Source organism: Idiotropiscis lumnitzeri, chromosome 14, assembly GCF_059441095.1.
Source record: "Idiotropiscis lumnitzeri isolate Australia: NSW breed Sydney's pygmy pipehorse chromosome 14, RoL_Ilum_1.0, whole genome shotgun sequence".
Lineage (NCBI taxonomy): Eukaryota > Metazoa > Chordata > Actinopteri > Syngnathiformes > Syngnathidae > Idiotropiscis > Idiotropiscis lumnitzeri.
The window spans coordinates 7,931,051-7,957,981 of record NC_142404.1 but is presented as its reverse complement, the minus strand read 5'-3'; the positions used below and the strand labels follow the sequence as shown (position 1 = coordinate 7,957,981).

At 39.5% G+C, this 26,931-nt stretch overlaps 2 protein-coding genes across 3 annotated transcripts; both read right to left on the bottom strand.

Annotated features, from left to right (window-relative positions):
- Positions 1-9,334: 9,334 nt before the first annotated feature.
- tspan7 (tetraspanin 7) lies at positions 9,335-20,681 on the bottom strand. Its single transcript, XM_088315623.1, has 8 exons — positions 20,534-20,681; positions 13,906-14,094; positions 13,008-13,082; positions 12,833-12,928; positions 12,246-12,401; positions 12,086-12,169; positions 11,381-11,463; positions 9,335-11,310 (listed from the first exon to the last, which is right to left on the bottom strand). The coding sequence occupies exons 1-7, from the start codon at positions 20,666-20,668 to the stop codon at positions 11,395-11,397; spliced, it is 804 nt and encodes a 267-aa protein (XP_088171749.1). The 5' UTR covers positions 20,669-20,681; the 3' UTR covers positions 9,335-11,310; positions 11,381-11,394.
- A 1,577-nt stretch (positions 20,682-22,258) lies between these two features.
- Positions 22,259-25,825, bottom strand: LOC148323289 (mid1-interacting protein 1A-like). Of its 2 annotated transcripts, none has more exons than XM_088315104.1 (2): positions 25,569-25,825; positions 22,259-23,293 (listed from the first exon to the last, which is right to left on the bottom strand). In XM_088315104.1, the coding sequence occupies exon 2, from the start codon at positions 23,130-23,132 to the stop codon at positions 22,680-22,682; it is 453 nt and encodes a 150-aa protein (XP_088171230.1). In that variant the 5' UTR covers positions 23,133-23,293; positions 25,569-25,825; the 3' UTR covers positions 22,259-22,679. The 2 variants fall into 2 exon arrangements, with proteins under 2 accessions (XP_088171230.1, XP_088171229.1); XM_088315103.1 differs by having other exon boundaries at positions 25,655-25,825.
- Positions 25,826-26,931: the final 1,106 nt, after the last annotated feature.

Genomic DNA, 26,931 nt, shown 5'->3' with positions numbered 1-26,931 from the left:
TTCCAACCTTGGCAGAAGTCGGTGCTAGTGGTTAAATCAATTAGAAGATTGGAGAGATTTTTTTTAGTCTTGGGGAGGTCTGCACTCTACTGAATGGCATTCAAGTCATCCCAGCCAACATGTTTTATATTTTACTATATTTCTGTATGGATGTGCACAACAAACAAAATTGTTGCAAATCCATGCATAGTGGTTGCATGTGACAGGTGAAATTCCATGAGGGTCCATTTAAAGGTATAGATATTTTTCAATTGCAAGTGATGAAATTGTGTTACTTTTTCCATCCCTTCTTAGCAAATCTTGAACGACAACGACCAAATTAAGAAATAAGCGTAACAAAGTGAGTGCGTTATCGCGACACTTTGCCTACAACATTGACAACATCTTAATGCCGTGATTTCGCAGGAATGGATATGTTGAAATCAAAACCTGATGTAATGATATTGTACCCCGAGAAATAATGACACCACACCACACAATCTGATGTATTAATAAACTGTCCAACCTTGGATCCCTCCCATTATTGCCAGCCTTGGCGTAGGTCTGTGCTCTACTCGAAGCCATTTGAGTTAATTTTATGTAGCGCATACAAGTTATACGAATTAGGCCGGTTTTAAGCAACACTATATAACCAGCTCATCTTATTACCACATGAATAGTGTCTCTTTCAATTGCACACTGCAGACTAGAAGTTGTGGTATCATTTGTGGGTGGACAGGGCCTATGACGGGTGGGCAACCTCCGGTCTGTGGCCCTGTGCACGTCGCTCAAGTTTTTTTCAAATGAAGATTCCTCTGTGTTACACTCTCACGTGTGGGACTCACTTCCACTGCACTGCCAGTACACATTGGCAATACCGTCAACTAATTGGCAGGAACATAATCTCATATTTTGAGTGATGAATGAGCAACATACCTAAGATGTGTTGAGAACAGTAATTTGTGCACCAGCACACTAATGATACATTTACACAGCAAGAGCCTTGTTAAAAAAATGTATAGGGATATTTTTTTCTTTGCATACAGATAATATCATCAAAAGTATCTCAGCTCACATGACCCATTAAAAACAGTACATGCATTTTATTTGAAGATTTTTGTCATTAAAAAAAAATTTAAAATATTGATTTTTAAAATATCCATTTAATATATTTAAGATATATAAATTAGGTGCTTATGCTGCTAGTTTTAGTGGTGCAATCTACTTTGCTGGAGGTGCGTTTTTAAAAGTCATTATATTGACAAACAAATGTTAAGACATGTACAATACATTGTCCTTTTTCCGTTCGTGAAGCGAAGTAGGACAGGAAATGGACGCATGGATGTAAACGCTGATGGTGTTGTTTTAAAAACCGTGCACTTTGCACACCTGCAAATGTTTTTATGCTTAAATTTCTGTTGTTGTATACTGTAAATAAATTACCAAAATGGAAGTTTTTACTTGATGTCGATCTTGCGTTGTTTGTCAACAGAAAGTGTAAATGTTCATGCATGTTCATCAGGCAACACTCACGTCAAAACGCAAACAGTATAAATTTAAAAAATCTGCACTTTGAAACGCATTGTTAAATGTTTGAATTTGCATTGCTGTCGCCAAAAACGCCTTGCTGTTGCATTGATGCAGCCTCTTGCAGATGCTGAGAAAGCAAAGCAACATTTGGTGGAGAAAAAAAAGATAAAATTGGGATGTTGTGTGAAAAATCTTTTGTAAAAGATGTTTTTTTTTTTAACAATACCCTCCATTACAGTTGACTTTACCATCATATTTTAAAATGTGACAAACCACACACATGCCAAAGGAAAAAAGAAAATCAATGCATAAGTGTGTTTTTACTGCTCTTATATTGACACGCACAGCACACCACACACAATCACAAATCCTCAGCCCCAAAACAGATGTGAAACAACAACACAGCCAGCTGCTCCTCTCTTTGTGTCAAACAATCACGGAGTCTGTGGCTCAGCCAAACGAGGTGTTGACCACACACCAAAGGATTTTTCATCACAAATATCAAACAGGTCTGACATTAACGATTGTTGACCCAGATTTTCAAAGCCGATCAGGCAGTAAAAATCCGTTTTAACGCACCCTCAAATTCAAAAAATCAATTTTGATTATCTTTCAGAGTCATTTGCGAATCAGGCCCTGTCTGACTTTGATCAGAAGGGGGGAATGTGGTTTAATTTAGGCCCAATTATCGGCATGTGTGTACCCACGGCTGTGCATTTGGTGCCTGGGCCTTCAGTGAGGACTTACCCGACTTAATCCACCTCTTAATACCAACACTATCAACACTGTAATTAATACAAAAACGCATTATCACAGTGTGCCACTGTGCCACAAACAGTATCTGGAGCAGTTTAAAATCAATATTTATCGAGTAACGTGACAAAATACATCATACTCACCAGAGATGCTGATTACGAAACGTATTTGAGTGCAGAGTGTGTTTTTCAAGTTGCAATGAGATGCAACAGCTGTTGCGCTGACCAGCCAATCAGAGGAAGGAAAAATATGGACGTCAAGGGACTGGTCACTGGCCTTGTGAGAACAAATTGAAATCTGGTTGTTAAACAGTCAAATTTTTAACATTGTTTAAATTACATCAGCACTAGTGAGTCGGAAAACCATGCCCAGATTAGATTGACGTGCATGGCAACACATAGGCTGAAATCTGATTGGACAAAATCTACCATCCAAAAAGAAACGCTACAGACAGACTGGTGGGAAAGGATTAATATGATTTCATAGAACAAATATGGGGCGGCACGGTGGCCCGACTGGTTAGCACGATGGCCTCACAGTGAGAGACAGCATCGGGCGTGGGTTCGATCCCGGCTCCGGCCATCCTGTGTGGAGTTTGCATGTTCTCCCCGTACTTGTGTGGGTTTCCTCCGGGTACTCCGGTTTCCTCCCACATTCCCAAAAACATGCATGGCAGGCCGATTGAAGACTCGAAATTGCCCCGAGGTATGAGTGTGAGTGCGGATGGTTGTTCGTCTCTGTGTGCCCTGCAATTGGCTGGCAATCAGTTCAGGGTGTCCCCCGCCTACTGCCCGAAGATAGTTGAGTTGTTGAGTTAGACTCCAGCACCCCCCGCGACCCAAGTGAGGAGAAGCGGGACAGAAGATGGATGGATGGATCGAAAAAATATTAGAATTTAGGTGACAAATGTAGGTCAGTTCTCCTGATAGCCTTGCTGACCATGACCTATGAACTGTTTGTACCCCACTGTAGCTAATTTATAGCTTCTGGTAAACAAGTGGATGCTTTACTAGAAACGCTCCACAATTAGCAAAAGCATAAAGTACATGTTTGAAATCTGAGCTGTTGTCCACAACATAAAAACATGTTTTTCACTGTGTGTGTGTGTGTGGGGGGGGCATCTTCTTGTGAATGAAGTTTAAAATAGCGCTGTATGTCGGCTGTTACATAAACGCAGAGCAGGGAGGGCATAGCGCAGACGGCGCGGTCGATACGACAATCCCATAGCAGAAAGATGGGCACAGCATGTTCCAGATACTCGCGAGTGAATCAGCTCGGCAAAATTGTTGCTGAGCAAGAAAAGGGAGAATGTCAATCGAACTTGCTGGGCGAGTTTCTCCTCTGAGTACACTTTCTCAGAAGTCTTTTCTCAGCATTTGTCACTTCTCTCAAATCAAATCAGATTACCTAATTTTTGTGGGTCAACGAGGTCACAAGAATGAGCAGAGTATAATATTGGTTGATTATTTTTATTACTTGAGACATTTTAGTCGGTTAGTTTCAACTGCTGCCCAGTTGGATTGCAACTATTATTACAATGACTAGTCAACAGTGAGGAATGGAATGTATTACCCTACATCCGATTTTTATTGTTTTGTGTGTATTTTTAATAGTCAGGGGAGGTTCTTGCTACCTTGGCAGTCTTGCTGAAAATGACAGGTGTCTAAATAGTTTCATTGTGAGCCATAAATGAAATCTAAATCAGAACTTGAATATAACATACTCAAGTACAGGTCAACATTCCCATCTGATGAAAAAAATAGCGTCAAACATTTGCTAAATTCCCCTTATCACTACAACAACAATGCTTCTTTGAGAAGTCTAATCCGTTCCGTGATCATGCTAGTAATGCAAAACACCCGTATCTCAAATCATCTGTGCCGACTGAAATGAAAAGAAAGACCTGTTTAAGCCAAAAAAGATATGGTATGTTTTTTTTAATAAGGAAAATACCACTCTAGAATATTCTATTCAAACCGACATACAAACTAATTGTGCGACATTTTTTTGGGAAGGGGGTTGAATTCAATTGACATTGTGCTGCTTGGCCAATTTTCCAGGGGGCACCACTGAGTGAGTTTGTGCAGCAGTGTTCCTGACCCCATTTTCTTTTTAACCACGATACATGTGCTTGCTAAAATGTCAGCGTTTTTTGGCCATGTTGACAGTACCAAAAATGTAATTCATTCTAAAGAATCATAATAATAAACTCCAATTTGTCTAAATTGGGATCGAGGTCTGAATTCAAGTATCTGAAGGTACTGCTTCTTTACAATTCTCCCAGTAGTGGATGCCATTAAATCTCTTCATCACACACAAGACATTTAGACAAGATGTGACCTTGTGGAGGTGATTTATTAAGTATTTACTGGCAAGTCATCAAACTTGTCTGCCACTCTGCCCACATGCAATGATTGCGTTGACTATATGTCTCTACCGGACATGGTTCAAATTTGGTAGCAATCAAACAAAATGTCCCAGACTTGCTCTTTTTTCAAGCAGCACTGAGAAACTCTCTAATGGCCACTTCAAACCAAAATGGCAGACTTCCTGTGTCTTTTTCAGGCATGACTTGTCAGACTTTTTGTGAGTTTCTTCATGCTTACCAAATGTCATGTTGCTAAGGAAACTGGCTTCTGGGGAGTTTTCAGAGATTATTAGGGAATCGTATTAAGTCAGTTTATGGGTGAGAGGTCACACATCCAATTGATGGTCAACAATTCCATACATTGTGGGGGATTGATTGTTGATTAACACTTCGTCAAGCAATAGAGGCCAAATGAGTGCACTACTAGCTGCAACCAGCGGAGGAGCTGTAGAGTCACTTTAACCACTTAAATATGTTCAAGGACAACACGTGGTTTGCTAGAAGTGTTACTCTGCACTACACAACATTGGCATGGAAAGAGGAGTTCAGAACATTGCTAAAATAACAGCAGACTAATTGAGCATTGATTTTCCCCAATGAAAATGTACCATCTGGTGGGGCACTGCCATAAATGTCAATAATTTATATTTTAAAGTTGTTCCAGCTTAAATGATTGTTCTCGCCCAAATTTACGAGTTGTGTTTTTGACAGGGTTAGGTAAATGATAAAGCGTTTCAAAACCTAATCAATATTTACAATCAATAAATCTCTACATGTGTGGTCAACATCGTAATCAGCCAATTCCAGTAATCGTGATTGTGATGTGAAAATGCAAGGATGATCAATTTTGTGGTCATCATGCGTGAGATCTCTCACACATCGTAAAAATTGGTCAAGGTAAAAATCCATACGTGTTGGGCTGAACAATTAATCAAATTCAAATTGACATTGCAATGCAGTGGACTGCATTTATCAGATCACTGCTTCATCTCGGCATCGGCTAATGAGCCACATGCTGCTTCACCAAGACATCGTGGTCAGCACATAAGGAGCATCCCGCTGTGTTAAATTTCCATTACAGCCGGCAAACGTCGTCTGCAACGCCTCTCATCCAGTCTCGTGGTCTTGAACTGCACCTGAGCCGAGAGCCCATCAACACACGAGCCGTGCTCTCCTGTCAACAGGGCTGTCAATCAAAACCCCACCTCGCTGACATCCACCCCCCTCTCCGTTGAGCCTTTGCACTTGTCACGGGGGGGATGCGACACCGCCGAACCCGGCACATGCGTTTCGAAGGCTTTCTCACTAAGCGTGTCGCGTCGTGCCGCGATTACGCCGGGTGTCATCATCATCATCCCTCAGGCTTCAAAGAGGCGGGCGGGAAGGAGGAAGCGGCAGAGGTGGCGCAGACGAGAAGCCGCGATCGGTGAAAAGTGTTTCGTGAAGGGGGGAGGCCGGAGGCGCGAGCGTCAATTAGAGGCAACGACAACAACATGAACACAAAGAGACGCCGCTACATCACTTTGGACGTCGCTAAACGACACGTAATGGCGGCGTTAAATAATGAAGACGTCGTCTGCACAACATCAGCCTCTTCGAGCTGTCGCACACTTAGGGAAAACGGAATCAAATGAGGCTTTTTTGCCACCATTTTCGCATTAAGGGGAAAGTTGAGCAGTAACCCATCAAATTCAGCACATGGTACTGTGGCGAAAAAACAAAACATTTTCTGACAGAGAATTGATTCGCAACCATTGTGGAGTTAGAGATCAACAGGTGTGGAGTGCCAAACTATACCGTATCACTTAAATGGTCCAAAGATTTGGCTTTCATTGATTTGACAATTTGCATTTTTTCGTTCATTTTTATTCTATCCTTTGTTATTTGTTGAATAACTCCCTCATTCGCTGTTTTTGTGAGTTAGTACAGAAGTTTGGAATTGCAATGTGGAGTAAATATTTTTGACTGGTATATATGTCTGATTGTATTTGAAAATACATTCGTATGTAGTTATAAGCTAAATGCAAAAAGCGTTGCATTTTTTGCCCAGAATGTCACAGGATATTGATGTACACATGCGCAATTGTTTTTTTATTTATTTATTTTTTTAATTTGGCCCACTTTATACAAATATGTTTGAAATTAGTACATTTTGTTTATTTTTTTAATCTTATTTATTAATCTTTCTGCAATGCAAGATTTTCATTCTGCATCTTTTCCATTATGCTATGGGGTATATGCAAAAACTGTGTCAATATGGGGGGGAGGGGATGCAGCACAGAATCATGCATTGCAGAAATAATAAAGTCATAACAATTACGAATAAACAATATTTACTAATTTAACTTTCGAAGATAATGGATGGTATAATGTAAGCCAAATGCTAAAGACATAGCATTTTTACTTTTGCCTGCACAAGTCAAAATCCTGTGGCATTATGAGGAAAAAAGCTAGATTTTAGCATTCAGTGGCCAAGTATGTTCAAACATATTTACGAGTACATCCAAATGTATTTGTGAGTCAAAAACAAACCAAAAAAAAAACCACAGCAACTTTTTAAGTGTAGTGAATAAGAAATATAGCACTCTATGATCCTGTACTTAAGAAAAATATGGAGAAATAACAATTAAATAGAATGGTAAGAATTAAAAAGTACTGCAATCCATTTAATTGTACTGCTTCTTAGGCGTGCCTGCCTTGGCCACTGGGGGCAGTATAAAACAATCATGCAGAAAGAAATGCTGAATAGTTTCACAACTACCGTAAAAGTCTTAGTATAAAAATTAGTCGACCACGACTATTGATGCTAATTGTTAACATATCAGTGATACTTTCCATTGTATAGCTGGCGGAGCCTTTTTTTTTAGGGGGGGCAGTTGCTTAGTTGATTTTACGTGTAATTCTTGTTTTCAGTTTAGTTTGACAGTACTTCTGTTAGAGGCATTTAACAGCTTTGAAGCCTCTTTTTTGATGAACAGTTCACTGTTTGCCAAACTGCTGCCTATTGGGAAGTATGTTTTCCATCAACTAACAGGAAAGGTAACACAAAGTATGCAAATAGGTGAAATACTACATGACGAGAAAACATTGAAGTTGTTAGCCTAAATGGCGTCCCTCGCTAATGAGACAAACGTAGTTGAACACTCACCCTTTTTCCCCATAAATGCTCACCAGCATATACTGAAATTAACCGTACATTTGTTTCATTGTAATGCTGGTGCTGATTAAAACTGGCCGCTGCGCTGGCGTGTGCGCGCGTGAGACATTAAAAGACAGACTAATAGCGCTTCCCCGGTGGATGTCTCCCTCTGGCCTCTATCAGGCGGGGGTGGGGTGAGGGGAGGGGGGGGGGCGATAAGGGAAGGGAAGGGCGGGGGCGGCGGTTGGGGGGCTGGGGGGCGGAAGCCAGCGGCACTCACGCTCCATTAGCGGACCCACTGCCGCGCCGCTCCGCCGGTAATTTGTGTAACGAGGTTGCAGCGAACCCGAGCAGCCCGGGCTTCGCCGAGTAATAGCCTCTCCTTCCCATCATCTCGCCGCTTTGCCGACCTTATTACGGATGCAGGCCGCGTCGCGCAGAGTCTCCTTCGCTCGCTTGCTCGCTTCCTCTCCGCTGTTCGCTGTCACTTGGACGTTACGTTTTCCCCTGAAGCCGCAGCGCCTCCAAGCGCACGGCTGCGGTACTACATGCAATCGGCTGCTTCGCTTTGATTCCCAATGACACGTGTCGAACTGCAGGCCCGGGGGCCCTACATCCGTCCTGCCGCAATTTTCTTTTTTTCTTTGTTTGGGTGAGGGAGGGGGGGAGGTGAGTCTATAAATATTTCAATACCATCCATTCATTCCATCCACAGTTTGCCGAAATAAAATGCAAAATAGGAACAAGTAAGCTTGGTATATGTGTGCATTTTATTTCATGAAACCATGACTGTGGATGGTATGATATACAATGACTTTTGCAAGCAAAACAGTGGTCACTCGCAATAGAGTGAAAGTAATGATTTTTGATTGACTTTGTAAGAATTCAACGTTCTTTTCATAATACACATTATTATAAAGTTTGTATTTAGATCAATTGTATATCGATGATACAAGCCGCTTGTACTCGAGGGTAGATGGCATGTTGGAACCTCAATTCTAAATTGTTACTTTAAATATACAGGCAATATAACTTGCAGCAGAGTATCAAGGGGTCTAAAAATACTGCATCCATGTGTAATGGCCAGAAAAATCACAACAAAAATTCCCCAACGAGTGGGTGGCCATGGTCCATGTAGCACCGCCCCTGAATGAAGCAGCCATGAATGTAAAGTCACTTAACATTACCCGTGCAGTTTTTTTGTTTTTTTTCAAATTGGATGCTGTATAAAATACACATTTGAATATATTTTGAAAAACATCTTTTGACACATATTTGCATTCTATATATTAGTTTATTAGTATACAATTTAAAATGATGGGAAAATACACAATAAAACAATGCATATAACTTTCATATATATATATATATATATATAATATATATATATATATTATATATATATATATAATTCATATATAATTTTCTTCCTAGGACATACCAGCAATCTTACATATTAAAGTTTTCAAATTTAAATTAGATGTAATAAATATTGTCAGTCTTATCCCCCCAAATAAATAATCACATTATTCAAGCAATGACCAAGCTTTAACAAAGAAATATTCCATTTTGTCAGTTTATTGATAAGACCACTGATGGTGACGTTTTTGATATTAGACAGTATGGTGTTTTTGAGTGTGCGTGTGTCTGTGTGTGTGGTGAACCCATGTGCAAGCTGGATGGCATTACAGTTTTTTTTTTTGTTTAGTATCTACAAGATAAAACAACATACATGTACTCAAAGCAATGTACAACGACAAATAGTTAAAAACAAAAGCCACCATTAAATTCCAAATAGAACACAACAACCACTGAATAAAAAGGAAAACAGAGGTGAAAGGTTTCGGAGAAGTTAAAAAAAATTATCACTTTTTGAAGCTGTAATGCCAAACCTCACTAAAAGTCTACGGTACATTAGAACATCAGCCACTACTAGTTCCTAGTCAGTGCAAACAAATACTTTACAGCTAAACAGCAGATTAAACACAGTCAATTAGCATATTAAAATAAAACATTACATCATCATTATTATTATAAATTACATTTACAGTACATATCTACAGATATGATGATGATAATGAAAGCGGCAGCCTGTTGATGCGCCACACACAACAATGTCACTTTGAGGATCAAACTTCTATTGAAATGTCGTGTTACATTGCAAGCAACAAGGTCTTCACGTTAGAAGGATAAAGTCAGTAGACTCCAAGAAAAATATGTCATTTCATGAGGACAAATTATTATCCCGTACTAGAACACAGTTACAATATTGGGAGAAAATCTGAATTTTTCTTTGACAAAAGTGAAAAATGTATGTCTATTATTACAAAATAAAGTCAAAATGTTCAGAAAATGAAATGGTGTGATTTTTTAAACAAGACTAAATATCAACTATTATGAAAATATTCATTTTCAAAGAAAGTCAGATTAATATGAGGAAAAAAAACAATTGTTCAGACAATAATTTTCTAATGTTAGGGGAGGTGGGTTTGAAGATTACATTTTGACAAAAAACAAAGAGGTAATTGAAGAGAAAAGTGATGATTTTTATGAAAATTAAGTTTAGTTATTTAAAAAGGTTGTAAATTGTATCAAATCTACAGATTAAAAAAAACAGTTAATATGACAATAAAAAGTAAGGTGAGTTAAAGTTCAATGTAAATTCATAGTATTAGAAGGAAAAGGGAAGTCATAATTTTGAGAAGAAAACTAATATTCATTTAAGAAATAATCATGAGAACATTTTCATGATACAAGTTATGTGAGAAAAGTAGTAATTTTTCAAAAATAAAGTCAGAACATGGGATTTTATATTTTCAAAGATTATTATGAGAAAGGAAATTTAAATTTTCCTATTTATTCATATTTTATGAAAATGAAGTCTCAAAACTAGGAGAAAAATTACAATTACAAGAAAAAAAATCCCCAATACATGAAAGTCATAATTAAAACCAAAAGTCTTTCCAAGAATAAAATTTAAATGACAATAAAAAGTGTTACTCATTTCTTTATCCAAAATGTAAAAGGTAGCTTCAAAAGTATTTTTCCTCCTTTACAACTGTATGATTTTCTTCTAGGTGTGGTCCTAATACCCCAGTACAACTCCTGCGAAAATCCCGTGTCCTCACAAATTGAGCTAGAAAAAAAAAGACCGCAGTGCAACAGCACCCCCTAGTGCCCGACAGCAGATTAAATAAGTGTCTAATTCTGTCTCCTTGAAAATGAAGTCCCGTACCCGTATTAATGGTGACGTCTAAAACAAATTGCCTACATCTATTAAAGCACTGGGGCGTTAATGCAGTGTCAATGTGTGCAAAAAGCAAGCCTTTAGTGCAGTCAGTGCCAGCGTGACAATGTGTTGTGTGGCACACAGAGCGGTGAGTGGGAATGATGCTTACGTGATCCGAAATGTTGTACATGACGTACACATTACAGGAAGAGAGATGGAGGGAGGAAAAAAATGAACGCTTTTAACGTGACTCAACAAAAGAAAGTACTCCCGGTGTCTTTTTTTTTTTGTGATCTTCTCTTTTTCTCACTGAAAAGACAACAGAATTGCTTTCATTGATTTATTTTGTTTTTATAAAAGTCCCCACCACCATTCGCACCTGTCATGTGTCAGTTACACCATCTCATACTGGTTCGCTGTGATGATCCTGGAAAGACAGCAGGCCAGCAACATGCCAATAAGCTGAAACAGACAAAAACAAAAAAGAAAGTTCAAGTAAAACACACAAAAGAAAAGAATGTAAAAGAATGAATATGTTTTCCGAAAAAAAAAAAAGTGAAATGAGTTCTAATAAAAAACGAGGTAATCAATATGCACGTTTTTATATAAAAGTAAATACACATTTTGAATGATTAATTTAAGTAAATACTGAATTATAGTTGCTACATAAATTAGCTAAACCTGTAAATAAAAGAAAATTAAAGAATAAATACCTACAAATTTATGAAACAAGATCAAGGGAAATATAAATAGACAAAAACATAAGGCAGATAAGTTTTCCCCAAAAATATTTTCTTCAATAAATGGCGGTGTATCGGCAATAGGTTCTAATAGCGGCGGTTAACTGTACTTAAAATGAAATGGGATCAAAAAATATTATTTTATCCCATATATAATTTTTAAATTAATCGTGTGATTAATCGGTTATCATAATATTATTCTGACAAATATCTGGATAGGCATTTTAAAAAATCCTCATCAATCGCCCCCTTTTATGTGCAATCAAATAATACATCCCATTTCTCAAACGCTTAAAAAAAAACGGGGGTATTTATTAACGTCCTCTTTATTTTGTCCATGTTACCTGTGAGAAGGCGATGCCAAAGGTGACGCCTGCGATGATGGCCATGTTGGTCTCCATGAACGAAGTGACGAGCTCATAGCAGCCCTGCGCACGCACACACACGACAACAGTGAAACATCCCATGCAGTGTGTGTGTGTGAAACTCAAACGCAGCGCTGACCTGGTGATAAACTTTGTTGGGGGCCACGGTTGCATTGCGGAGGTCGAGCGGGTTGCAGTCCGAGGAGTTCACGCAGCAGCTGGCTGGAATGCCGTTGGATGGATAATACACGCTGCCGAACCAACTGGTGTAGTTGTACACGCCGCAGCAGCGCAGCTACAATTGCACGTACGCACCAAATGCATTAAAGTCGGAAAATGCGTATTGGCCATCTTTTCTTGTTTTGTTTTGAGTTTTGTCATTTTTTTTCAACTGATTCAAATGATCAGCTCATCAGCAAGCTCTGAGAAATGAAAACGATCCTGATCATTTGAATCAGGTCTGTTGGAGGAGTTAGACATCTAAAACATGATGGATAAGGGCCCTCAAGGACCGCGGTTGGACGCACCTGTCCAACGCAGTGCGTAATTCTTGAATATACAAAGTGTTTAGTGCGTATTTATGTAAGCATCTGCTCATTTAACTTAATTTGCGGTAAATTGATTTACTCGTAAGCAAGCACGATGAGTTGATCTTCAAATTAAAATCAAGTAAAACTATGAAGCCTTTCGAAAACACCTGACTGGTTTTTTGTATGTGAGGCTTACTCTGTTCTGCAGGTTGTCAACAGCGCGGCTTGCCTCGTCTTCAGCGTTGTAGTTGAGGACGGCGTCGGTGTATGTCCTGTGGAACGTTCCCTTGATCTGCGACACGTCATCACAACATGAATGGCTCTGGATTGACACTTTTAGGCAATGGCGCTGAAATGAAATGTACGCTGACCTCGTGGCGAAAGACAAATCCGCTAATCCCAGCCACCAATTCGGCGAGGAAGACCAGCGACAGAAACATGGCATACTGCACGGAGGGAGAAAGAACACGACTGAGAAACACTTGCTGGACAGCAACATAATGACAGTTCTGAGAGCTTCTGGGCAATTGGGTGAGATGGTTCAGTGACGTCAAAATACTGCAAACAGTTCTTTAGGATGACGCAGTGCCATTCTCCACCACTGAAAATGAGAAATTCTATAATAATTTATTTTATTTTTTTGGTCCAGTTTGTCACTATTATTTCCGCCATCAAATCTATTTTGGGTGTAATTCCAATGTCAACCACTAGATGGTGGCACACAATTTTGGTGTGAATCTGAAAGCAGAGGAAGGAAAACCCTAAGTATTTCAGCTCGTTTTTGTTGACATTTAACGTCAACTCTTTATCAGTCCTAACTACAAAGGGCGACGGCAGCATAATGTACAGCTTTAGACGATTAATGATGCATATTGTGAGACAAGTTTGTTCGCGTGGAAAGACTATTTTCCGATTTTCCAAGATCCTATTTTTTGCAAGAAATGGGCATCGGCCTTAAAATATGAATATTGGTCAAAATATGAATATATAAATATACATAAAACAGTACATAATACATATAATAAATTGCCAATCTCATTCAACACACCTGATTCATATGACCAGTCCTGTTGTTGATCATTTGAATCAGGTGTGTTGGAAAAGAGAAACATCTACAACATCCTGAATGGTAGCACTCGAGTGCTACAACTTTTTTTTTTTTACACCTACGCACTCGCAGCAATATATAGTAACTTCCCAGTCAAAAAACAATCCAAAATGGCGAACTCACGCTAACGCGCTGCGTTTGGTGAGTTGGGTGCTTCTTACCAGCTTCAGCATCCATGGGCTTCCTCTGCATGTGGCGAAGCATCCAAACAAGCCAAAAACCACGATAACCGTCCCGGTGCCGATGAGCACGTACGGAGCATTGGTGGAGTTATCGGCGATGAGCGAGATGTACGGGCCAAGCATCAATTTGCCCCATACTCCCACCGCCAGCAGGATTGCGCCGGTGATCTGTTGTGTGGGATACGAAGAGGCGTTCAGAGTGGACATCCATTTTACATTAAACATATAACACAGAGTACAGCAACAAACCAAAACAGTTTACTCATGTGTGACATCATCTTTTTTACGCGAGTATGCTAGCCAATATTATTGGCGCCTCATGTGAAGGTGGTTTGGTTGTGTTGAATAATTTAACTACTAAATGTGGTTGTTTACGTTACATAGGTTCATGGCCGTGTACATTCTAGATGTATGGTGTTGATGCTTTACGATAATGTTTTGTCTATATATAATTCCAAATTATTTTTGTATATTCAGCTGAGCTCGGTCCCCATCCCGATTGAATAGCGAGGGTTCACTGGTTCTGTCATCCGATAAAAGAGCATTTAAAAGTTGTATCTGATGATTTGATACCAATAAAGTAGTTTGAATGTATTGGTAAAATGTAGACTAAATGCTACAAATAGTTTTTTTTCCCCATTATGCCACAGGTTAACGTTCAAATTTATCAAGATGTTCGAACACCTCTGCTAAGTTTGAAAGAAAGTCCAGTCAAAACTGTTGACACCACATTGGCAGTTCCACACTTCCGTACAAATCTTTTTAATAAAAACAGATTTGTTAAACCCCTAATCACGGCAGATTAGTGTGCCGCAGTACCTTGGTTGGGAATCAGTGTGTAAAATGATGGCGTGAGCAGGAAAGGGAAGACCCCCCCCCCCCCCACCCCCCAACTCCCTCTAGACGGGCAGCATGGAGGCGGATCAAGGTGGAACAAGAAAGGGGGGCAATTAGAGACGGGGAATGCGTTTATGCTGCGTGCAGGATAGCGATCACCTGCCTCGTGAATAACGGAGAAAGAGAATGGCGGCGCATCAAAGGCGTCGCTTTGATCCGCCGCGAGACGCTTCCGCCTGTTGCACCGCTCTTAGCATTTCAAATGAAGGCAGCGGATAAAAGAACGCCGTTGTGCGAGGCAGCTGAATGAAGCGGCGGCGTGCGTGTCTCGGCTGGGAACGTCTTTCCCGGCACAGGGCAGGGGGAGGTGGGGTGGCGGTTGTCGAGGGGTGGGAGGGGCGGAGGGCCCGCTGACGACGGCGATGATCCACCCCCGGGCGACGGCGGGCCGTCATCCAAAACCTTGCAAGAGCAGGCAGCTTGCCTTCCCGCTGTCAACGCAACTTGACAGCGAGACGTCTGTACAAAATGTCTCCCTCAAACCTCGGCGAGAGGGAGAGAGAGAAAAAAAAAAAACGAGCTCGGCTCTGACGGAAAATGATTCAGCGAGACTGGAACAGTGGCAGCTCCTTTCCTGAGAATGGTTCCCCTCTTGGCTATCGGTCAACCTGGTCTTTAAAGCCGCAAAAATAGAGAGAAACATCCAAAATGACACAAATTTAAAAAAAAAGGGTTCGATTAACAAAGGGGGAGGTTGATTTAAGTCCGGCCGACGAATCGGCCCTCGTGCGTGTGATGAACCTTCTCACGAAACGGGCAAACGACAAAAATTGCCTCGGATCTCGTCAAAGGCGCCATTACCAACTAATTGTGTATGAGGCGACATGAGACAGCAGCGAGCGTTCAAGCGTGCCAGTATTTTCTTATTCTGACATCATCTAAGCCCCGCCTCCCACCTGCGACTGGGGCATACCATTACAAAGGGGGGTGGTGGCAATACCAAAATCCTTTTATTGTGTAATCTTTTCATTTTGCTAACTTTTATTACTTTACAATAAATCCACAATTTAATTTTGGGGTATATTTTAAAACATTAATACAAGTGGATCAATTGTTTTAATTAAAATTATTTTAGGAGAAAAAAAACAGCCAAATGAAAGTAAGAATTACTACAGGACGTTTGATAATGTAAATGCCCCGTGTTCTAGTAAAGTAAGTGTCAGGGAGTATGTGTCACTGAATTGTAGTCTCACAACATTTGCTTTTGGGGCCGTTTGGCTTCGCAGGGGCCGCTGTACTTCATTTCCATCCAAACTAGTTTGTGCAGGTCGCTGACACCGGTTACACTGTTGCTCCGCTGGCAGAGCGCGAGCTCAAAATCATACGACGCCGGAGGTTGTTTTCAACGCCAGCCTTCCGGCCTGCATGTTGAGAATCTGGCTGAACGACCCCCCCCAAAAAAAGGGATCATTGCACTTCAATCTCAGAGGGTCAGGGGTGAGAATAACAAGCGTTTATACAGCTGTTTAACAGCCACGCATGCATGTTTTCTTATCGACACATGAGCGCAGACAAGGGCGAAGGCTTCTAGATGAGTGTTGACATGATAAGACGATTAAGGCTGTCGCCAGACAAAGCAAAGTGCAACTATACGATCAAAACACAGCAAATACTTGTGTATTAGTGCAACAGTTCCAGTATTTTACACATTGCTATTAATTAGTACTGAGGCGTTCATAGTATATTAAACAACATTGGCCGATTAATTACAAAACTAGATAAGAAAATAAAATCTAATTTGGTCTTCATTAGAATGCTTACAACAGTTAACATATTAATTACAATATTTCTGCCTTTAGTGTTTAACTTTACAAGAGAGAGAAAAATCAGACAAATTTTAGCTTCATTTCTTTAGAGGGGCGTATTTGAATGTCATTATCTTTGTCTTATGTTGTGCTGTGTAAATGTGTAGAAATAAAAAAATAAAAAATTACAAAAAATGTAATAGCGCTAATATAATAGCCTATTAAAAATGCACTCTGCAGGATTTTGCCCCAAAATGTCTTTAGAATAGCATTTTCATTTTGACCGTTTATGACTCACACGTCTTATAAATAGCAGATTAACACTGTCGCTGTACACAATGGGTATTGTTGCTTTGGAAAATAATTTTCAGACGACATACGGGATTGAATTTCCTGCACACTTTCTGCAGACATGTCAATCAGGTGACCATGCTTTTTTTTTTTTTTTTTTTTACTTGTGGAAAAAAATAGAGGCATCTTTGAGCAGAAGTGCACCTAATGAGTAATTGCGTCTATTTAAGAAAACTCTGTAGCGACCAGTTACAATAATGTGATACGCGATTCTGGTGGATTTGATCGAGGTGCAGGCAGACACATTCTGAGCTCCACTGTGCATGTTATCATATTGCATTCATAAATATGACAACACCGCGCATCGAATTTTCAGAATCGATTGAAAATCAATTTAACACAATATTAATATTTTTCTTTATTATATTTTTTAATTCCCGCTGGTGGTGGCAAGGGGAGTCACACAGAGACGATCAGGGTGGAAGGCGGTCACTACTGGTTGAGGTTCCTACATACCCGCCGCTCTTTGATCTTCTGCATCAGTTTCTCTGCGGATCCTGCACTGAATTTAAAGAGAATAAGGAGCCGCTTCCATTGACTAGAGAAGCAAGTTGGCTGTGTTCACTCCTACAACGGCGCAAACGCCTGTTTTTGACGGCATGTACTGCGAAAATATCAAAAGAAAGAAAATTCCACTCACGTGAGCAGCTAGACCGCGCTTTGCGCTACACTTGCGCTGGGTGCAAAAGTGGGGCTCACTATTTATATTTTTTTCTGCCAGTAAAAATCAATAAAATCAACAATTGATGAATTATTCATCAAATGAACGTTTCCGATTGCCCATTCCTTTGCTTTGATGGTGAAGTGCTACGAGAGGCAATGGAAAATCTCAAGTTAACAAGAGGCGTGGCTGCTCGCGGATGTGTTGTCTCGCTATATAACAAGTTTCATCTATAAATGGTGATTCTCTGAGAGGGCGAATCGTCTCTCTTGATGATGCTGCTTTCGCTGTTCTGTTTATGGCCTTGGTGATTGCAGATAAATTGTTTCCTGCTTCCTGTCCGCGCTGCACACAAGTGGCTTGTTGGGAACGTTCATTTTCAAGGCCCAACGGGAAATCAAGTCCAAGAGGATACGAGGGCTTCTCAACTTGTTATGTTGGCTTGTGAATTCCAAACAGCTTGGGAGCCGCACACTTCCCCCCGCCCCCCCCCCATCTCTCTGCCCAACCCCCACTGCACTTTTGTTTGAAATTCAACACCACGCTGGCCATCTCGGTCAGAGAGTTTAAAGGAGGTCAGCTTTCTTCCCTCCTAATAAAGAAAGCAGGAGGTGCGATGACAAAATGTGCTGGCGAGGACACGACGCACCACCTGCTCCATCTGTGCGAGACGTACAACAAGCCAAGCTATTCACACTCGACACATTATTTGCGAGCCGATGACAGTGAAAAGCGAGGCCCGGCGTCGGGGGCCTCAAGAGCTCGGCCAGCCTCGACCTCCGTGGCTCAGAAAAACGAGCCACTGACAGCGATCTCTCTACGCATGCGAAATCCGAAGCCGCCGACGTCTCGGAGTGCGAATGTCCGATCCGACTAAATATAAAAGCTTGGTGACATGGACACATGGCTGCATGGAGGCCAGCACGTCTCAGCCATACTATTCGGAACACTAAGTCACCATAGTGGTTGTCACCGCTGGTAAAAGTCTTGCATTGACTTCATTGCTTGCGCTTACATCATACTTGCATGGCACAAGCGGCCAGAAGAGAATTGCAACTACTAAAATTTTTATCAGCTTGAAAATGAAAAAATAAAAAAGGTTGTGTGGAGTTCCATGTGTTAAATCCAACAATATGTGGTCACACAACGTGGTTTAAAATCATAATATTGTCAATAAATGTTTTATCTTCATTGTATTAATAGTTAATTATTATTTTAAAAAGCAATAAAGCTGGTTATTATTCACATTATTTATTCATATACATGTGCACTTTTCGTACACAGATGTGAATCTCAAAGAGCTGTATTAAATAATCAGATGTACACGCGTCATGCGAGTAAATGCAGAAATATATCGTCTTTATCCAGCATGTGTTTTTTTTATCCGAACAACGACAATTTCTTCATGTTTGATGCTTTATCGAAGGCTGGCCAGGCATACAAAAAAGTCAAATGCCAAGTAAGATCAAGATCATATCCAAACTATTTTTTTTAAATGTTGTGACCCAAAAGTTTGGAATTGAAGGGGGGGCCAGTGGGTGAAATTTAGAGCTGGGTGACCAAACATTATAAGTGGGGACGTGGCTGTGTTCAGAATTAACCAATCACGTTAAAACATTTGTAAAATGCAAGTCAGCAGACTGCCACCATTTGCAATGCCTCTGATTAACTCAAAATAAAGTTCTCCTAGCTGTCTTATTTGGCTATTACTGATATTTTTGCAGTCACATCTTACGGCACAGGCCATGATCGACATAGAGCTTCCAGAGCATCACAGGGATCATTTTGTTTAAAAGTATCAGTCAGGGGGAAGGTACAAAAGATTTTCTAAAGGATTAAAGATGCCACAGAACACAAAGAGTCATCATCAAATGCAGAAAATATGGCAAATGAGTGAGGCCCGACAGTAACATTGAAAAAGCTGAAATAATTTCTGGATAGTTGTTTAGTACACGTGGCACCAATCACCTATCAATGAAGTTTGGCGCAAAACAACACTTCTCTGAACACCACTATACCGAAGTGGAGTATGGTGGTGGCTGCATCAAGCTTTGGGGCTATTTTTCCCCTAGAATTTCACTTTTTCAATGACACTTTACTGGTTACAGGCCATCTCAGGAGCAAATGATTTATCATGTCTCTCTTTTTTTTTTTTTCATAAAATCTGCCATTTAAACACAGCATGTAGACTTTTTATATCCATGTTAATAGTTGCCTCATACATTATTGTCATACATGCATCAAATCTTACAAATATATCCACAGTAACGCGGACTTTCTTCACTTATCTACTCATGTTGCATAAAACACGGCATACGTGCATTTATATCTATTTTTGCACACGTCACACGTATCGAGTCACGTGCATTTTGTACATGCATCTACACTTGCTCGCATGCATATTATGCATACATATGTGCTTCATACATATGATCTAGTCTTTCATGCATGTCATATCCAGTCACACTTACAGCATTAATAGTAACATACGTGCTCCATGCGTGTATCTATGGCAACACGCACGACACAGGGGCAAGCTCGCATGATAATTGGTGCGTCTAAGAGTACAGTGTGTGCATCGTATTTATACATGCACACACCATTTTGACCAGGCACCGAAAGTGCGGCTGAGGTTTCGCGCACCAGGCCTGGCCCGTCACCAACGTCATTTGTTGACTTGAACGGTGATGACGTTTGTCGTCCGCGAGGTCGAGGGCCCGCTTGACGCCAAAATAATGACGAGCTTCGCAGCAAGTTCGTCATTCATTCACGTGTCAGGCGAACGACGGCGGATCATTTCGACATCCGAACAATCGGTGATGCTGCAGCTATTAGCCGCCCCATCACCATCATCATCATCATCATTTCCACCATCCTCATCACCACCACGCACATAAAAAAAAATCCAACAGCCGCACACGTCAACGGACTTTTGAATAGAGGACTGACTTACCCAAAAGACGAAGGAATAGACGATGAGGAGGGTCTTGAGGCAGGTGATAACTGGTTTGGTCTCCATGATGTCGCTACTGACGGCGGCGGAAACAAACACGACTGCAGCACGCACAGCGTCACGGGTGCACTTCATCACCTCGGCCACAAGGGGGAGTCCGCAGCCACACTAAGATTCACTGCACAACTGAAAGGCTCATTAACGTCCTGTTTTCTGTGAGCTGCGCTAACGCAAATTATGTTTGCACTATGAATTCCCAAATGGGTGGTTTTATCATTTCCAACATTAGATCGTTAAATATGTCAACGTTCACGTCAGATTTTACTTTTATGAATGGGGCTATAATCTTTCTATCAGCGCTATTGTGGGCGATACAAATGTATGACAAAAAATGCACGTCTGTTTTTAATGAAACCAATGAGCATCTCAGTATTATATTTCATGCTAGGTTCATGTATAAAATCCAGCCTTTAACAACAAGGGGTTTGAACCATCAAAAAAAAAAAAAAAAAAAAAAAAAAAAAAAGAAAACTTTTTTTTTTTCCCCACTGCAAAGGTCTCTGTATAAAAATTACAATTCAAGGACAGCACAAAACTGCAGAAGTGCAAACCAACGTTAAGTGCAATCCCCTGTCATTTTTGGTTTTGGGATACGTCCATTAAATGTTTTGCTACTGATTAATAAAGATTATTATTACAGCCTCAATTAATATCATCAGGCTGTTGAGGGTTCTAAATAGTTTTTAAATGTCACCTATCATACTGCTAATTAGAGTAACTTCAATTGTTTCTCATTATCTAACACTAAGAGACGCTTAGGAGGAGCCCCGTTAATGAGAAAGTTGATTTGTGTTTGGTTGCATTTATGTTCACATAATGTAGATTTTCACTTTTTGTCATTTTATTGAATTTTTTTATTACAAGAAAGAAGCTATGTGAGAATTAAGTTGGTTTACTTTATAGTTTGCCATAAAGATTTTTTTAAGTCCTTCAAAATAGATTAAAATGCTCCTTAAATGATACTCATACACCCACGAAATAGTTGGTACCTCTACATTTGGCCATTTTACAAGACTAAATCAAGAGCACAAACTCGCGAAACGGACCCGGACAAAAATTATGGTAGCCTTTTGCCCCATCCCATTGAGCTGCGAACAATCGCAAGTGTTTTTGAAGGCAGCAAATATTGCGTTCACGTCAGAGTACATTCAACATCGCAAATGCTCGCAAAACGTTCTGCAACACTTGAGAGATTTTTCTCATTACAAGGATTTTTTATTTTAAGCAAAAGGTTTCGCTGACCATTGCACAGGAGGGACAGCAGAACTCAAACAGGATTTGAAGAGGAAATTGCGCATAAGTAGAGGGTGTAATAAACACAAAGCCAGATTTGACATGGAATGCCCACAATTTATCTTAGCACCACCCAGACTATTCATGTAAATGACCAATTAAGTAGATGGGCATAGCCACACAGCCAGAAAGTGAGTCACTGCATGCCTTTTCAGATTTAGGCACATGGGAGAATATATATATATCAAGACAAAGTACATTTTTATGATAATCAAGATGTAATGAGAGGTTATTTTAAGAGACAAAGCAGTAATCCTACGAAAATTAAGTTTTAAGTTTGTTAGTGCAATGTGATTTTTTTTTTCTTAGAATAAAGTCTCAGTATTGGTAAAGATGTACACATCAACAAAGGTTGCACACAAAAAGCCCCAATGAGAAATACGTTTCAATTTTATTAAAATATAATTGTGATTTTACAAGAAAATGTTTTTCAGTTTTGTCAATGGTTCTAATTGTATGCATCAGAATTATACCTGCATCAAGTAGTGCCACGTTACAATTTAGTATTGCCAAGTAGTACATCACTAAAAAAAGGATTTAATTGCCACCATCCATTTTCTTACATAAAGTGACGTGACAAGACAATTTAATAAGAAATTCAATAAAAGTGCTTCACCTTGGAGTCACCGAGTGAAAAAAAAACACAATTGTATACAAGTCGTGGGATAGAAATCTTAAAGGTTTGCGTGTACAAATGCATCATGCAATACCGTGACATTGACAGTGGACCGACGCCATGTAGAAGTCGAGTTCCTCTTATTTTTTTTTTGGGGGGGGGGGGGGTAGCGGCTTCTTAGATGCCGACCCTTTGCTTGTAGCAGCTGGTTAGAGAGTTGGCTTGCACGGTGAGCTTGGACAGCACCCCCTGGAGGCCGGTGAGGTGGTACTGGAACTGCTTCTCTAAGTTGTCGTTTTCATCCTCCTCATCCTCTTCGGATGATGACATCAATGATGATGATGATGATGATGATGATGTAGAAGACAAGGAGTTGGCTCGGGTAAGCCTCTTGTCCTCGGCAGCCTTTACACCCCACTCCATGTCGCCTCGCAGGGACTTGAGTAGGTGGTAGTAGGTGTACAAATCGCCCTCGTCCAAGTCTGACTTGAATTGGCTCATCTCCGTGTGTTGGTCCAGCGGGATGTCCCTCAGCAAGCTGGGCACCATGATGGTCTGGTCCATGTTGTTCACTGCACCAATGAAGCCGTTCATGTAGCTCAAGAGGGAGTTTTTCTTCGGCAGCATCATGATTGACAGCGTTCAGGCTAAAAATGGAGTGTCAATTTTGGTTGTCCTTCACTTAGAAAGCGACTTTGCTTTCACATGGACTCCAGGTACAATCAAAGTGTAGAAAACGTATTAAGTTGTTCTCAGTGGTTACGTCGAAGTTGAAGCCGACCCCAAGCGACCTAAAATGTCCAAGAAAGGAATGAATGGGAATCACAAGAAAAGCTTGTAATGAATACATAATGAAAACAATACTCATCTTGATCCCATGAGACTATGTAGGAATTGGGAGACTAAAACTTAAACGCGCGTCTTAAAAGCCTATAAAATAAAATCATTTTCGGCACTTTTCCAAATTAGTTTGATGACGGCATGAGTGTAAAATTCAAATCATTAATTGATTTACATGGCACCATCATTTGCAAACCAATTTTTAAGACATTTTTAATTCCAGTCACTATGTGAAAGAATCGCTAAATCTAGGGGTGACTAAAATCGGAACTTGAAAACTACAACGAATACTAAATTGAAACTTAAGATAATCTGAAGGACCCCTTTTAGCAAAATAATATAACGTACATGTTTTAAGAATGTAAACTTAGATTATGATTATTATTCCTGTGAATTGTCTATTTTTTTATAATACATGCCATGGATAGAAAAAAATATTACTAGGTGAGAATTAACACACGGCCAAAAAAAAAAAAAAAAAAATCACAGTAGGCATTTGCAGTTTTTAAAATCGATTACATTTGGCATTGCAAACGATGGAAAACATGAGCCACAATAGCCTGTCACAAAATAACGTCACACAGGACCTGGGAAACTGCCCGCCACACAAAAATAAAATAAATGCAAAGCTTGTGTGTATGCCAAACAATTTACTTCAAATTTGGTGGAACAATATATCAGAAATATTGACAGTGATTTGAACAATAGCCATCTGTTTTTGGAGTAGTTTGTCAACAACACATTTGGGAAATGTAGACTAAGTTTTATAGAGTGTACTTAATCTTTTGTGAAATTGCAAACTAGGACCACATATTTCTATGGAATCATGACATGAAAAACCACAAGTGAAGTGAAACACGGAAAACAGCGGTACCGCCGTCACACTCAAAATGCATCATCATCAGCGGAACTCATCGACCAACTACTTTCAAGTGCCATTCAGCGGCAGGTACAGTTTTGCACTGATTAGCCTGCAGTGTTGCCATGTGTGAAAATAAGAATAAAAAGTCAAGTCATTTCCACATGACACAAAATTCTGGATCAGAATTAGAAGACGTTTTAAAAAAAAAAAAAAAAAAAAAAAAAAAAAGGGTAGAACAGTGACAAGACATTTTTGTAATTTGACAGAAAAAAAATGCCAGAAACTAAAACGCTAAATGAAAGTTAGCTTCCCGGACTCAATTTGTTCTGAGAGACTGTTTGTGAATTGGCCTAATGCAATTTTTGCCCACTTTTCCCCCAAAGTTTTTACCATTTGTTTTCTTAAAAGGGCATGTAGGAATCCTTTATTGCTTAGATGTTTGTTTAAAGAGAGCGAGCAACTTTATAAACTTTAGATCGATCTATTATTTGTACCAATGTTGCACACAAAATTGGACTAATCAATAGTTGAGATTTGCCAAATTTGACATCTGAGGTATGGGCTCAATGCCAGAGTAAGTGCCTGTTTTTGGCTTTGATGATTTTCATGCTATATTTTAATAATTCCACTCACACTAGGTGTGATAACTAATTTATGTGGAAAGACAGTTGTCATCTTTGTGTCAACTTAATGCACATCATTTTTAAGTATCTGGGGACATGCAGACTAAATTTCATCAACATTTCTATAATGTAGAGGAAAATTATACAGAGCAGTAAAATTCAGTAAAATTTGTATCGCCTAACCTTGAAGGAAAAAGGAATCCTGAACTAAAATATGAATACATTAAGGAACAAAGTATTCAGACTTCATCTCCCACCACTGAATGTGCATCACAACTATAATATTGTAATACGATTATGGTATTTTGTATGCTTTTGCAGTCGCTAGTTGAAGTCTAAATAGTAGTACTTACTAGTATACATATAACGCACAACTAGAGCAAATTCAGTCTTCTGTACACAATCGAAGCACTTTTGTGCAAATAATAAAAGCAAATTAAACTTTTCATAAAAGGTGCCTTTAGCAATTTATTAGCACACCAGAGGTAAGGGTCTATTTTTTTCGATAAGCATGGCTATTGTTAACGTCTTATGATCAACTTTGGCGTCATACGCTTACACACCTGACTCAAATCAGCCAATTATGATGGCATCCATGCTGACTTGATTTTTTTTTAAAAAATACGATCACACACGGTCATTTAATATTTAACCGGTAGATACTCCCATAGCTAAACTGTTCTAGTAAGTCAACCCACATTTTGTGCACCACTAAGCTATTTAGTGAATGTATTAACCAACCTGGTCGCCAAGGTGACGGAAAAAAACCGCACCTTGGTCACTCGAGGTCGGTTCAGTCCATTTCGGGAAAATGACAAGTGACTCACCGTGAAAACGTTGATATTTCGCGTAGGGGGCTACGTTTTACTGACGTTCGCTGCACCAACGCCGTTTAGTGTTCATATTCTAAAGGCACGTTATATCAAGGAGGACGTTCAAAGTTAGTAGAGCGAACGTTTTAAACAGTACTGAGCATGCGCACCTGCGAGCACCGTCCGGCTGCTGACGAGTCGTGAGGTTCAATTTAAGTACACACTGAGTGTAATTTGGAAAACAAACGGAAAAGAGAAATATTGACATCATATCATAAAACATGCTCTTTGAAAATAATAAACTATCAATGTTGTAGGCGTATTTGATTTTTTTTTTAGCACTAGCAATTTTGCTAGTTGGTTCCCAAACACTAAATACATCAAAATGACAAAGTTAACATAAAGTTACTAATTAGGACTGTCAATCAAAAACGAAAATTTATTTTTATTCCCCGAAACGATATATACGTATATTTTTATTGCAATCACCGCAGTCATATTATTCACAGGGCTCAAAATACTGTGACTCACTTCAAAACGTATTGCACGTCAAAGTTCGTTAGTTACTTTTGTTAAACCATAAATGCATTTTTATGTTCTTAAGTTTAATACAAATAGCATTAACTTGGAAATGTAGTGTACTTGAAAAGTACCCCCCCAAAAAAGTAAAAAAAATCTACTGAACCGGATTCAAAGAACAAAGACACAACAAAGGCTGTACCCATTGAAAAAAAGCTTCATTCCTGATTCTTTTTTATTATATTTCATTTTATAAATGTAGGTTTTATTTGTATTTAATTCAAAGATTCTTTCACATACTATCTAAGTGAGCCCATGAATTATAGTACTTGACTTGTACCACAACAAGAGAGTCAGTGCATCAAACTAAAAGGTGGGTTTGGAAGTATAATGAGACGTTTTTTTTTTTTTTTGTGACATTCAAAGAGAATAGTTCAAATCAAAAGTTACAGGAACATTAAGATAAGTTAGGTTAAGATAGTATGTATGTTTGAACATATTCTCTACATTTTCCACATTTTGAAATCTTCAGATACAGGAATTTAATTGACAACACAAAAACTTAGGCAAGTGTGACAATTAGGGTAATCAAGGGCATCGATTCATTTATTTGATTTCAGCACACCTCAAAAATATAGTATAAATTCCTACAGCACAGGAATAGGGTCGACTTAGATCACAGGCATTAATAAGTAAATTGTCAGACCTTGGTCCTGGCTTTGAGGGTTCCCTGACACAGGCAACATCCTGACATTGTTTCAGTTCTGTTGAAA